The 15,014-nt window shown below is 40.2% G+C and overlaps 1 protein-coding gene across 2 annotated transcripts in view; it reads right to left on the reverse strand.

The window, feature by feature from the left end:
• Nucleotides 1-2,669: 2,669 nt before the first annotated feature.
• Nucleotides 2,670-15,014, reverse strand: part of Fas3 (fasciclin 3) — a 30,773-nt gene continuing 18,428 nt past the window's right edge. Inside the window, exons 2-10 of one of the 2 annotated variants that reach the window (XM_065490874.1) lie at nucleotides 10,489-10,935; nucleotides 10,014-10,366; nucleotides 9,748-9,898; nucleotides 9,587-9,694; nucleotides 6,201-6,231; nucleotides 5,684-5,860; nucleotides 5,265-5,397; nucleotides 4,474-4,500; nucleotides 2,670-4,293 (exon numbers count right to left, since the gene is read on the reverse strand). In XM_065490874.1, coding sequence (XP_065346946.1) covers nucleotides 4,123-4,293; nucleotides 4,474-4,500; nucleotides 5,265-5,397; nucleotides 5,684-5,860; nucleotides 6,201-6,231; nucleotides 9,587-9,694; nucleotides 9,748-9,898; nucleotides 10,014-10,366; nucleotides 10,489-10,935 — 1,598 coding nt within the window. In that variant the 3' untranslated portion in view covers nucleotides 2,670-4,122. The remainder of the gene's footprint in view (nucleotides 4,294-4,473; nucleotides 4,501-5,264; nucleotides 5,398-5,683; nucleotides 5,861-6,200; nucleotides 6,232-9,586; nucleotides 9,695-9,747; nucleotides 9,899-10,013; nucleotides 10,367-10,488; nucleotides 10,936-15,014) is intronic. The other variant, XM_065490875.1, reaches the window with a different exon arrangement.

Consider the following 15,014-nt stretch of genomic DNA (forward strand, 5'->3'; position numbering starts at 1 on the left):
CTTTAATCCCACCAGTCAATTGAAACTTTAAATGTCTCTCTACGTCGCTGGTTCGAAGTGAAAAGCAAAATAATAAATTTAAAGTCATGCAAATAAGACTATTATTTATTATTTAAAACAAGAATAATTTTTTCCTTCATTTAGCTGAGCTTGTGCATTTTGCCATCCATGTAGATTCCATTAAAAAAATCGTTTGTCATATGCATGCTTCAGAAACATTTAAATAGAAGTGGAGCACTATATATTGCAGTATAAAAGGCAGGGTTTACTACACTGTCGCATCTTATATTTCCTCATCCCGCGAATTTTTCACACAGTGCTCTGCAGATTACGCATACATTTTCTCCTCGGTTAGACACACGCAGCAGCGACTTTTCTGCGAACGTCATAGCACACGCCTCATTTTCTGCTCCAATTTTCCGACGTCAAAGGAAAGTCGGTTCTTTGGACGCAGTGCACCCAAGTCGAGCGCGCACGTTGCATTTTATTTGAGCACTCACACACGCGGAGCCGCTGATGGAGAACTGACCTGGCGCAATGTACGTATTCCATCTGGCTGGATGTGCAGTGCACTACAGCTCTTTTTCCGCCGCCGAGAGCACACAAAGCGCAGCGCGCAGAGCTAACTAATTGAGAGAGAGAGAGAGAGAGAGAGAGAGAGAGAGAGAGAGAGAGAGAGAGAGAGAGAGGCCCGACAAAACCCGCACAGCTTGTTCACATGTGCACGACACAATTACAATTACTGCGAGAAGACTCACAATTTTGCACGCCGCCGGCACAATGAGTGCGAAAAATTTGCCCGCTCGCACAGCTTGGAACAAAAATAGCTGGAAAGTATTTAGTTAGAAAACTTATCTTTAAATGATTGCTATAGATTTTATTTTGGTATCTATGAAGAGGTAACAATCGAACGCGAAAATTTTCTTGATCTTGGTGCAGTGCAGAATTAAAATGTTAAATTAAAATATTTTCTTTGGTTCGTGATACGGATAAAATAAAACAAACATGATTTCACACTACTTTTAATTCCAAACGAACCTATTAATCCAAAATATTTGTTTTATGGCAACTATATAGTTGGCATTTTCATTTTTTTTTGTCCTGGTAAGTTTGAAACAACTTTTCAAACAGCTTTTGCGGGAAATTGAGCAGTATGTTTTTCAGCATAATGCAAAAAATGCAAATTTTAAGAGCTTTCTAAATTAGATTAGGTTTTTTATTAATCTGTGGCACTAATAGCTACTGAAATATTAAAACCAAACTCGTACCCCTTATATAATTCGTCGATAAATTGTAAATTTTATATTTCAATCATATAAATTTTGTCAATCCAGATAATAATTTTTTAAGATTTTTCGCTTAACCTAACAGCTCTTACAGCTGCGTAAAAAGTAATTATTAAAATTCTAGATTTGAACGCCCATAACTCAAAAACCGCAAGTGACGGAAAGTTTTCCTTTGATATATATTCATCTTATTTTAAACTCTGTGTGATGGTCATACGAGAAATAATTTTTATTCGGATCAATATGTTTGCTCTCCGTGTGAGGTATCATCTGATACGAGAAACCAGTTTTGAAAAAAGAGGAAAATTCAAAATACGAACCCTATGCACTGGAAGGTGTCAAAAAATCTAACGGCTAATTGAAGAGTTTCTTGTAAAATATTTTAAATTGCAAAATCTCAAATCGTATGCTATATGGTATACAAAAAAAAATAATAAAACCGATCTATCTTTGTGGCTTACAGAGACTAACTAACCTGTGTGGTTAAAGTGCGTCGACTTCAAAGAGCTGCTACTTGTTGAAATTTGCAAATGCTAACACAAAATCTGCCCTAATTAATGGCTGGAGGACCTGAGAGGAGAGAAACATATGCCCTCTACATGCGCCGCAGTCCTCAGCATAACTGACTAAAGGGCGGGGAAATTCAGGAGCGTTTGACACACTTTCTGAAACATACGCAGCTGCATGCTACGCATCGACCTTGACCGGAACCAATAACAACGGTTGGGTTCGGGGCGCGTTTCGCTCCGAGGGGATGAGAGCCAAGGACGCACAGCGCAGGTTTGAGCTCCTAACGATAGTGAGATGTGCGCACCAAGAACGTAGCTCCACCAAAACAGCGAGGGTGACATCTAAAAATAAATCGAACTCTGGCTTCCGAATTTGAAAGAGTGATTCTTGTCTCTTTTGATCGAACACTGTCAAGAGTTAAAATCATTTTTGTAGCTTACACGGAATCAGATTACGGACATATAATGTTATTCCAACCCTTCGTTATGTTTCAAATATTTTCAGGTTGAGTAACAGGTTGGCTAATAGTCTGTTTCTACAGTTATAGTTCATCTAGATTGAAATTGATACCATAATTAATTAGTGCAATATGCAAGAGCCGGTCTGCACGAGCCTAACTAACCCACTGCTCTGTTATTTTTCATAATCCAAGCGCAAACAATGCGGCAGTGTGCAGCTCACTCTGCTAAATTATTGTGCAAGCAACAAGAGTTGCAACTGCCACAAATAATGCTGTCATTTCGTGTTTACTGGCAGCTTCCAAAGGACGTGAATGTCCAACTGCTGCACATTTTTCGTTGCTAGCGCCGCATTAAAATGTTGGATAGCAGCTTTCGTGTTTGTGGGGGGTTTGATTGAAAACAAACAGCTGAATTCTTGCTCTTCGCTTTATTTTAGACATTCTTAAGAAATAGTCAAGCAACGTATCTGTCCAAAATAAATAAACAGAGAGAAAGAGCTTCAAAATTAGTCATAGATGTTGCCTCAAAGTCATGAATTACATAAGTGTGTTGACGCTGCCTGTAAGTTAATGTGGATATTAATATAAAAATGCGATTTCAATCAGAAAACTTCTTACACTATGATACATTGAGTGGACACAAATATAGCTGTGTTTATTTAAGAAGGGATCATACTGAGTGATGTTATGCTCTGGTGCGAGTCAAGCGCGCCTCTTTTACATTTATAACACAAAGCACATCCCTCAGTTTACACATAATTATATTATTTAAGTTTAAACACAACACTTAAGTTGGACCCTACATGCGTTTCGGTTTACAAAAGGCGTATTTGATTGTTCATTTCAATTATATTTCACAGTGGATTTACCTTAAAATAAAAAAAAACTAAAAAAATAACCAAATCAGTTTACAGTTCATCTTGTCAGGATTACTGATAATTAAGTTGAAACAGGTGCTAGTTCACATCCACTTTCCATTGCATAATCCCATAAATTAAAAAAGATTGATCGGGACAATTTAAGATAACACCTCTTGGTTAAGTGTGGTCACTGGTCTCCTAGAAATTAAAAATCATTATGAAAATAAAAGCATAATAACTATTGCAAGGTCTTAATTCCTTTAAATTTATCTACGTAATATTGTTATACTTGTATCTTGTATTTAATGCTTAATCTGCAAATAGAATGTCTCAAACAGGTCACATTGATACCACGAGTCCTAAAAAATCTACAATGTTAGTATTCCAATCGGATGTAGTTCAATATCATCAGCAGTTGCCAGTTGAATATTACTCAAACATTCGCATCCAGTAATCCTATAAGGTTTAATTTCCTCTCAAAAACACATTGTACTTCTTGTTTCATTGTAGAATACAAATCATTCTTTAATCGGCTTTTGAAAAGCGATTTTGGTCTTTTGTCAAGTGTTGAAGGCTATGACCGATGCAGCAATTTAAAAAAATGTGCAGCCTAGTGACTTTCCTATGTGCAGCATCTCACAGCAAGCTATAACGCGAGCTGCCAAATTTCCTTTTTTAATCATTCTGTTAGCATGTCAATACAATCGAGAGGAGATCAAGTATAGCATACAATACAAAGTAAAAAATACTCATTGCCATTCAACAATGGCAGGTGCTTGAATAAAAAATTAATGTTTTCCTGCATGAGAATCAGTCAACAGAATACAGAGTAGAGTCTTTCATGTTTTTAAAGAGCGCATTTTTTTCTTGAATTTAGGCAGTTTGTTTCTCAGCAAGACAAAATTAATCGAGATATTTCAAAATTAAATGCAGTTCAATTTTAATGTGGGCTTGTAGTCCACTCCATTAAGCCGAAATTTATCTTTTGTTTCTTCTGTTGGTCTCTTTAAACTTTGGCAGCGTTCTGCGCAGGAATCACGATCTGGGCGTATTCGGTCTTCTCGCCATCGTCTCGGATGACTGGAGTGTCTCCAGGCTTCCTCAGTTCGAGCTCAGCATAGACCACACCATCAGACGCTGTTGGAGGGGCCGTCTTCTGCTCTGCGGCTTCCGCATCCTGGAGAACAGGAAACAACATTATAGCTATGTTTTACGAAAACATGATTTTATGAAGAACTTTTATTTGTGTCATTTTATTGTGAATGATTTATAGGTCAATCTAATATTTTTGCTCTAACTCAACAGCTAGTAAGAAATTAGTTGACTTGCAAATTTATTAAATAAGAAGATAAATTACCTTTGCTTCTTCCTCGCTAGTAGGGACCTGTGAATTAGAATTAAATAAATTATTGTATCAATATTCCAATGATAAAATAGCAAAAAAAAGAGTCAAAGTACACAAATTATAGCATTCTTTAGTTATCTGTATGAGCGATTTTATTCGGTGAGAACGTGGAGAAAATTAAAACCATTTTCAGTAAGAGGCTGAAGCCACAAAAGACTATTGGAGGCAGTTTCAGTTTTGGTACATACAATTCAACGTCAATGAATTTTTTTCACTAAAGCTTTATAGAAAATTTGTGAAAAATACTTTGTACCTTTACTTAAAACACTATCTAAAAATAAGGAAAAAAAAAATTTTAAATTTATGAGAAAATCAGCTCAAAATATTACTTGCGAATCAAGCGGCGAGCATTTCCTTATTGGAAATCAAAATGTATTTTATGCTCGTCATTCACACACCACTGGATAGATTGAAATCAAGCAAAAAACACAGAAACCTCTTTTTTCTAAATTTGGCAAACCCTAAAACTGATATAAATATATCATTGTAGAGATAAATTGTAGCTAAATTTCACAAACAATAGACTCAATGAACTATTTTGCTTTAGGCAACATGCAAAATTTTCTTAATTATCGGCTCTACAAATAAAAGATAAATTCATTTCCTACTTAAAACTGGAAACCAAAGCCAGTAATGCTCAATAAAATTTTCCTGACTTAATTTTCACCTATCCTTAAAATGGGAAATATTCGCCAGACTGGACACAATTCAATTTTCCTCGTAACCTCACGTCAGTCTCTCACCTTTGAAGAGGTCTTGAAGCTGTTGATCTTGTCCCTCAGGTAGTTGCGAATGCGGATGCCAGCATGCTGGCCGGCGCCGACGGCAGCAACCTTGTCTGCGCTCTCGGTGTCACTGCTTTGGAGAACGCCTCCACTATATCGGGGAAAAGACAAGAAAACACGCTCTCAATAAAAAAGTCCAGGGGCCGAGACAGAGAGTCAAGCGAAAGTAGAGTTCTGGTAGATAGACGACGTCGATTAATCCCTCCACCACCAGCACCAGCACCACAGACACACAAAAACCAGCAAACACCACCGGGACTTGTCAACAAAAAACACTGACAATATATACAGCGATGATGACACCAGTTAGTCGACCCTTGATTTTCATTCGAGAAGCCAGACTAGTGTCACTCTTTAGAATGGTTCAGCATGCTTGCCTTTCTTCAATGTCAATATTAGTTTCAAGCACGGCCTTCGGCGCGGTGTTAATTTGGGGGTCAATGATTTTCGGCAGGGTAACCGAAGAAGCTTCTTCAGTGGTGGCCACGGCCTTGTAGGAGGAGCCAATAGTGGGCAACCACCCTGCCTTGACGTGTGTGTCACTGTCCTCGAGCCTGGTGGAATGAGTTGCGTGCAAAATTAAGTAGAAATTCATGCAAAGGGTGGAGGAGCTATTCAAATGGCGGCACCACCACCATTCACTACTTCTACCAGGATTCAGGTTCTCCAGGGCTGCGCGTTTGATGTTGTTTTTGGAGATTTGGTTAAAAAACGACAGGAACGCGCAGGCCTGGTGTTAAAAATGGGATGCAACAAGCTAGCTACACTTTACAGTTAATTGTTATTGTTCACTTAGTATGATAAAATTAGAGTCAAGTGGCTGAATGAGAGCAAGCGAGGTTAGATTAGGGTTATTGCGCGAGTTTATAATTAGTTCCAATGTTGCAGACTTACGCCTCCTTATCTCCCTGAGCAGGAACTCCAGCTGAAATTTAGATATCACAAATGAGATGCCATTTTACTGCGTCGACTGGCTTTGGAAACGGTTTCAGTTTTCATGGGGAGCTGACAGGAATCAAACGCAGTTTTCAGGTCAAATTTGAATTAGCCAGCATTCAAACCTGACCCTCAAGCTTGGCACAGATCGATTTGATTGAAGGGAACATTATCTTTATTGTTAAATTATGAGACGAAGTTGACATAATATTCTTCTGTAGCTTCTTACACTTACAACACTCTCAATATATGAAATCAACGCTGATACAGTACATATGAGAAGCAGGTGTTGGTTGATTAGCTGAGTTGCAGTAAATACAGTATGGCCTGTCTCAATTTCTCCGTTTTTTGTGGCTTGGTACACACATTGAGTACAATTGTAATAAATTCTGAACCGTGTTAAACTCTGCTTTATAATATTTCTTCATAGTCTTGACGACGGACACGTAAAATTTGGAATAATTGTTAACAGGTTGTTCCCATCCGCATAGTACAACATCTATTCTACGTACCTAGGCCATACATTAACCATTTGAAAATTAGTTTTACACATTTTGTATAATATGCTTGTGTTTAGTGATTCTCAATCCAGGAATGATCTGGCTTAGATTTTATCTGCGGCAATGCTTTGACCTCTTTCATTATTATATGCGTTGGTTCATAGTCATTTCGTTTCAATTGGAATGGAATTGGCACAATTATTGGACCGTACATGCACAAAAAAGAAACAGCAGAAAAGAACTGGAGGCAAATCAACAATAGTTTGTGGTTGAAACGAAAACAAAACTCAAAAAGATATCATTCTTGACTCTCGCTCGTAAGTAAAAACTTATCAACTAAAAGAGGAATGTTTGTCATTTATGTAACCATAGTAGTTGACACTATATCACTAACTTTCTTAAGCAGTAAAATCACTACTGAGACCACCCAACAGTTGCCTGGAGTCAGGAATGATAACGTAAATTTGGCGGCAACCGTTGCGTGGTCGCAACAGCTGAAAATTAGATGCCGGTCAGTTATGGCATTTTTGTGTGGTGAAATCTCGTGTTATTATTTCCATCGTCGCCGCATTATTATCAGGAGTCATCATTTTAACAATGAATTTTGTGTGTAATTTGCGCCGCGCACAAACATTCATCAGAGCTTGTATCATAGCTATTTATGAAATGACAAAACAACAACAAATAAATGGAGATTCACGAATTGGCAAGTTAGCCTTGCCGAAAAAGCTATGCCTAACTTTCATTCTCTCAACGCCTTGATTTTTGGAAACATATTATGAGAATTGTGCTCCTTATTTACACGCAGCAGCTAGCTAAAATTATCCATCGTGATTTGACACATCCTTGCGAGAGGAAAATGCCAGTCAAAGAAAAAGCTGAGCTCAAATTTCAGGCTGTGTGATTGGTCACAGGGCCGGGCGCCCTCCAATCGTATCATTGCGGTTGCTACGAGTGTACTAGACAAAATTTGAGCTCGCACAATCTTTTGAGCTGACTCGTCCAATAAATACCATTTCTTGCTATAATACTGAACTTTTAATATCATGATTGCAGATTGGTTTAAAAGTACAGAATTGAACTATGATACGTGGAAAATAATATCTCTTTGTGAAGAATATCCTGGCTTGTTCTGAATAAATGTGTGCTTTCACTTCAGTTTGCACGAGATGTACATTGTTTGACAATAAGTCTTTTTAAAATTAAGTATATCCGTAAAAAGAAAAATGAGATGCGCTCTTATAAAAATAAGTGCTAGAGATTTAGTGCGCTCGAATATACCCATTCATCATCTCATGAATACAGTAACTTGAACATTTTGAGATTGCATTTTATCTTTCTTCATTGAAACTCTTTTATATATATGCTATGAAATGAAATTGATGATGAGACAGCCGTACCATGTGTGTAAGTGTTTTCTTTAAACCTTTTAGTTTCTTTAAAACCACGGCTAGGCTACAATAAAATTTTGTGAGCTTCGTAACAGGCTGTGCTAAGGTCTACTGCAATGAATTGTGGCGTTTAAAATTAACATCGCTTTACACTGGAGTGTCTTTGTCTGCTTTCTTGCCGTTCGATTTGTGGTCCGAGTCGCTGATGACATCGTATTGCGGCGGTTCTTCATCATGGTGGTTTGGGTTATCGTTACCAGCGTTCTTGTCTTCAGCTTCAAACTGCGCCTCACTGTTAGAATGATTCTCTTTTCCCGCTCTCCCTGCAAACACAAGAAATGTTTACTTTCAATGAGGCAAGTGTCTTTGATTTAAGTCTTTTTGGCGTCTGTCTCTTTCTCTCTATTTTAACGTTTAAACACATCATTCATAGAGTAACCAGTCACCATCTAACATATCACATTTCCATCTAAATGCTACTGCAATCATTGAAAAACTTGCCTTCACGTCAAAAGTAATCAAATTTCTTGTATTTAGTGTTTCATTTCAGCAGGGTTTGAATTGTTTACAATGGTAAGGATTATTTATTTATTTATCTTTTCTCCAATTGACAGGAAAGCAAGCAGAGTTGGTTTTGTGGGCTGCGTCTCTCGTTAACATTTCAAAAGCGAGTGGTGTGGCTTCCTGTCACATTTTTTTTAAGAGAGCATGGCACATGCGTTGGAAGTCGGGAACATCCAGAATTTGATGGGGACATGCAAGGGAACAACAGAACAAAAGCCGCCGCGTTAAGACTCTAAAAACAGGAAGCTTAATATCCCTATCTGTGTGCATGATTTCTGCAGTGCAATACTGTTCAATTCTAAATTGCAGTAATTTGTTAAAAAAAAAACATTCCAACAAAATCAAGGAAAACGATTCCAGAACAATTTCAAGTGAGGTGAAGATGGATTGTACAATCATTGATGCAGAGGTTAACATCAAATTCTGAAGACAGATGGTTGGTATAGGATACAATGTCTATCAGTAGGCGAAAGAGGATTAAGTTGAAACAACATAATTTTGATTAGCTCCTCGTTCTCCTACTGTACTAACAGGTATTTTAGGAAACAAGCATGAGTCGAGTTTTTCACTAATGGTGCTCCAAGGCAAAGTGCGCACTGACAAATTCGTCAAAATCAAACTCTAAACTGTGATGAAGCTTAAAATTAAATTTTGAACCTTACTTTTCAGTATAATCAACTTTTTCTATCCAAAGAATCCAATGGCGAAGCAATGAAAGGACAGAAAAGTTAACATTTAGTTAGTCATAAAGAAAGGCTACACTACAATGTTGTGTGGTTGATTATTTTCGTTACATCAAAGGGTTGTCTTTAAACCAGTAAAATTGACCATGAAAAACTTGAAACCATTTCCAATTCACTAGCGCTGATATCAAATAAGGCTTACTTACCGGCAAAACACCAGCGTCCTGTTGTACGGGCGAACAGGGTGAGCACAATGGCTACGAACACAATGAGGACGGCCACGATGATGGCCACAATGGACCCGGCTCCCAGAGCTGCCAAATACACTTATGTAGGTGAAAATGAACAGAGTATTTTAAAAACTTACATGTTTCCTCTTCCTTTGGAGTGGGATCGAAGGAGATCTTGACATTGTATGTCTCCGAACCAAATTGATTGGTGGCAATCAGTGTAAATGTCTTGTCCACGTCCTCTCTCGACACTTTGTAGATTCTAAACTTGGCAGCATAAGAGCCATCCTGTTTGAAACAATATTGTGGGTTTTTGAGTTGTTTTAAGTTTTACAGTCATCAATATTTCATTCACGGTTAGGTGTAACAACTACCATAAAATTAAAAGAAACCTCATCCTTACATCGTTCGGTACAACATTCTTTTCATTCATAGGGTAGTAGAGCGCCAAGTCAGGGGCTTCGTTATCAACTTTCCACGACAACTTTGAAGGTCTAGGATTTGAAAAGATGTCCAGGGTGATGATGCCCTCCACGCCCTCAAAGAAGCCAAACTTGTTGATGGTTCCCAAATTGTTGATTGGCTGAGGTTTGAATTGGATGATTAAGTTCCTCTCGGTCATTTTTGCGTCATCTTTTGAGGAAGCAATGTGAGTAGCTTTGCAAATCACTTTCTTGTTGTTGTCTTTGTAGTCAGCCTGCCTATTGTGGTTCACGACGTCCTGGCCAGGCTTGCTTGTGGCCAGAGTGTCATTGCCTGTTAAATAAAAGCATTCAACATAAATTTTTTAAAGGAACAAATAATATTAATATGAGAATTAGAGGGTTTTTATTTAAATAGCTGTAAGCTGAGAAACAACTTTTAAGTTCATAATTTACCAAGGTAGAGGGTAACAGTTGGCGCAGGACGACCTCCATAGGCTTTGCAGCTCATTACAATTTCCTCTTTTTCCTTGTACTCCTTCTTGTCGATGCTCAGTTCAACTGAGTTGGGGGGGATGGCCACAATCAAGTTAGTGTAGCCCACTCCCTCTAGATCATTGTCCACAATGCCCACTGTGCAAGAGATGTTCCCATGCAAATTCTCAGTGACGCCCAAAAACCTGACTCCACAGTCGCCGTTTTGGAAATTTTTTCCAAAGTACTCGTAGGTGTCCTTCTTGGTATTTTCTCTAATGCTCAAGCTCCCGATGGTGTACTTGATGCTGCAGTACATAATTGGCTTGTTTGCTTTGCACAAAAATTCAAAATTGTCTCCAATTTTGACAACCTTTGCTTCTCTGGGCTCAACCATGATTCTTGGCGCTGACTGAGAGTGCACAGAAGCTGAAACATAAAGAAAGGCATTTTAGTCTCGAATAATCGAATACAATTTGAATTTAGTCTGGACGTATTTGTTGAGGAGCTTTTTCAACCCCTGGGCCAAGGTAAAGAGGTCAATTCGAGTGTGATAAGTAGTGCCTCAATGCCGGCGAAAGAGGATCAAAAAGAAAAGGGACATCGGTTAACGAAAGTGGCCTATCAAGCAAGAGTCGGCTGCTTTCTTTCTTTGATGATAATGCTTCTGAATCTTTGCTGGCCAGCAGTTTATACAATGTGTGAGGGCGGCTTAATGGTGAACACATAACAATGCAAGCATTGTTGTAAATGGACGAGTGTGACTCAAATATTAATAGCAACGAACGCACCCATTACGCGGCCCGGCGCGATGCATACCAAATAATAAAGGCAGCAGCTCGAGATAACACGGTATTCCTGGCAAGGTCGGATATATATGCTCAGTTTAATATTCGAGGATGTTGCATTATGAACTGCTTGTGCTCGTCCATTCAAGCAGGCGGAATTAGACATCAATCTTTTGGCCGTGGAATGAGCATTTGGTTGCAAGGTGCATCAAGTCGCTCAGTCGAAACGCAGCAACAACTGATACATTTCCGACAGGGGGTGAAAAAATACCATTGTGGAGTAGCATACTGATTTAAATTCAACAATTCTTTATGAGAGCTCAATTTGATTCTTTGACGGCAAGTTTAAATAAACGCGTTCTCTTTCAACTTTCAAAATAGACCGAAATAAATATTTCTGCAGAACTGCACGAGTCACGGTTGTTTTGACTGCGCATTTGCAGGGAGAGCAATTTATTATGCAAACAGCCGTGATTAGTCATTTTAAAGAGCACTCGATTTTAAACGCGAGCACACTCGCCGTTCCTTATTTTGAATAGTCTCGTTGTTCCGGGCCTCTCGAAGCACCCCTCGGTGCCCCCTTGGAAAAATAAAAACCACGAGGCGCGCGTTTCGCACGCATTGCCCCCTTTGTTTCGCGGATGCACTGCTCTCGAGCTTGCCGGATCAAGCCCCGCACCCCCGGATCGCAAGTCAAATTACGAGAAAGCAGCCGTAAATTGCGCCGGGCTCAGAATTTATGCTCTCCCCCGAAATGCATCTCTCGTCCCGCTTCCTCGGATCCATTTCTTTAATAATAATCATGCTGAACGTCCTTTGTAATTCCATTAAAGGAAGCCGGCTGGGCGGATTACACATACCCGTGACCAGTGTCATTCCCGCCGACGCATTCATTTTTAATAAATCGGGGCCTGTAAAACGATGCGGTGCTGCAACGAGAGGGGGTCTGGAAGGGGACGCATATCGGAAGACAAAAATTTAAAGCATTTTTCCACTGACGAGTGTCCTAACTTGAAACCACGATAACCGATGAGAATACAAGCATCTTTTGAGATGCTTTTAATTTTAACTGCAACCTTCTAGTATTTTAAGTGATTCAACGGCCGATAAAAATAAATGTAAATAGTGATACATCACCAATAACTGTGAGTGGATAGTTTGTTTTCTATAAACAGCTGCATGCAATCAATACTTTGATTGTAATGTACATTTTACACCAAACGCGAGCAAACAATTCGCATATATTATGTATTATATTAATAAACTTCAATGTTGCTTTTTGTTCAGGCTTTAGATATTTTTCCACATCAATTACCAATTCTTTTTTTTTCTTTGCGCCATTCACAATAGTGAAAACAGTGAAGCATTCTTAAAATTCATATGTAACGCATTCAAGTTGGTGGCCTCAGAATTTCTCGATGTCAAGGCTTTTAAACGAACCATCTGATTTTGCCGATTTTGCATTTTCCGAGATGCAAGGGGGCCATGCAAGCGCATCCATTTCACAGAGATGCATTCAGTGCGACCAACTCGACTCGACTCCCCTTGGACGAGGGAGTCGAGCGGAGAGAGTGATGATCTCGCACCCAGGGCAGGGCAGGAATGCGCGCTCACTCGCTTGCCATCCGCCTTTGGTACAAAATCGATTTTGCTCTGGCTGGTGGCAGTTCGCTTGCTGCTTTTTCGGGTGAAACTCCGACTCGGTTTGTAGCACGCAGCCACTCTCCTAGGGACTTTCATTCAGTTGCCCTACCACGCCCATTCGCCCGCCGTGCAAAAGCGTCGCTTGCTTTCTCACTCGCTTCTCGCGAATATTATCAACCGTGGCATGACAACGCGAATGTCAAGCTTTCAGTTGCAAAGAACGTGAACCCTGCGCGTTTTGCAAAATCGGTTTGCAGTCTGGGTGTCGAGTGCACTTGGAAACGCGGATTCCACGGGCTGCATGTATTGATTTCGCGAATCGTTTCGCAATTTAGGTCAAAAAATGGCGTGCACGCCGCTTCGCGAAGTCCGACTACCCTCTCGGCCTGCACAACCGAGTCCAACTTCGAAATCGATTGGCTGGTTATCAATTTTAGCACACTCCGTGACGTCACCACTTAAGTGCAAAACGAGCAGCGAAGCATTTTTCGCCGCCCCGACGCGGAGTGGGTGGTAGTTTCGTGCCCGGTGGGTCAAATCAAATCTTTGCTGAAGTGTTCACACTAATTTTCAATACTGTGTCAGCAGAGTGTTTTAAAGGCACCACTTAACGAAGAAAAAACGACCAATTTTAAGCACAAAGAGAAACTGACGGGTAAATTTCTAGGGCCTGTTCCACTAAACAGTGGTTTTCCTTTGGCTGTAATGCAAGCCTGTTCGAGAGCGAAGCAAAGCGTTTATCTTTAACGTACAACCGTTCTGCCACGTCCCCACGAAATAAAGCCATAGATTTGCTCCAAAATGAAATCACCACCAAATTCAAGGGTGTCGCTCCCCTCGCGAAGGAAAATGAGCAAAAAAGGGGGCACCTAGGTAAAACACGCAATTTGGCGGCTGCAGCCGTCACAGGAAATAATTGAATTATTAACACGCGCGGCGTTGCTTTGCCTTCTGCCGACGATATGCACGCACACACGACACAAAAAAGGACTCGCGGGCTTCCCTCCGATTAACAAAGCCAGCGTCCTTCGCGACGCAACAAACCGTGTTTGTTTGCACGGGTCGAAGTCGTAGAAAGGCCAAAATCTGGCTCTTGTGCATTATACTGTTTAGGGAGGCGGCCGCAGCTGCACCACGCCGGCCGCGGTCCAGTGCCGTGTAAACAGATGCAGTCGATTTGCGGCGGGAGTGTCTCGATTTCGGCCATTTGTCGCGTTTATTTAGTCCAAGAAGCGACACGCTGTTTAGCACCATCTGTGAGCTTGGCCTCCCCCGAATGTAATAGCAAAGTGCGATGAAAATGAGCAAGCGAACACAGTTGTAACTGAAAATAGCGAGAGAGACGAAGATGACCAAAGCAGAGAGGCAGCTGCTCCGTTGTTGCGACTGGCAAATGAAAAAAAGAGTTGCTCAAAAAGCTCGGTGGGGTAGCGCGCGCGTTGCCTTTTCAGAAATAGATCAGCAGAGGTCGCAGCAATGATTTCATCTCTGGCCATACTTGGCAAAAAATCAAGAGCAATGAGTTACGGGACACTTCACAGCCTCGGAAGCTGGCTCATTTCTTTTGCGGGTAAATAAACGGCTTCCTTTCCCTGGCGACTCCGAATCGAATAGTTCACTTTGACAAAAATCTTTTCATTTTCACGAGCTTCAATTTCTTCGTCCTTATTATTTGCATGATGAGCACAAATTGCAAGCGCGAAAGTGAAAGACGGCAAGATTAACGACGAGGGTGTCGCAACTCTTAATTAACAGCGTCATCCATGTGGCCGAGCATAAGTGAGGTCAAAAGCCATGCATCATTTGAACCGAAGAGGATGACAAAGCACCATCAGTGCCAAATTGTTCTGCCTGTTCGTAAGTTGAACACAAAAGACGGTGGCAGAAATTATTATTTTAATTGGAAAATTATTTTGTTAGCGCCGCGAATAACTGGCACAGCATCAAAAATGCATCAGGTTGAACTTATGAACATTCGTTTTCTAACTGGAGCGTTTCTTGAGACAAAGCGGGCTTAATTTGTCTAAAAGAACTACAAGACCGCTCTGTCAGACTAACTAAGCAAGTGAGCAAACA

Source organism: Cloeon dipterum, chromosome 4, assembly GCF_949628265.1.
Source record: "Cloeon dipterum chromosome 4, ieCloDipt1.1, whole genome shotgun sequence".
NCBI lineage: Eukaryota > Metazoa > Arthropoda > Insecta > Ephemeroptera > Baetidae > Cloeon > Cloeon dipterum.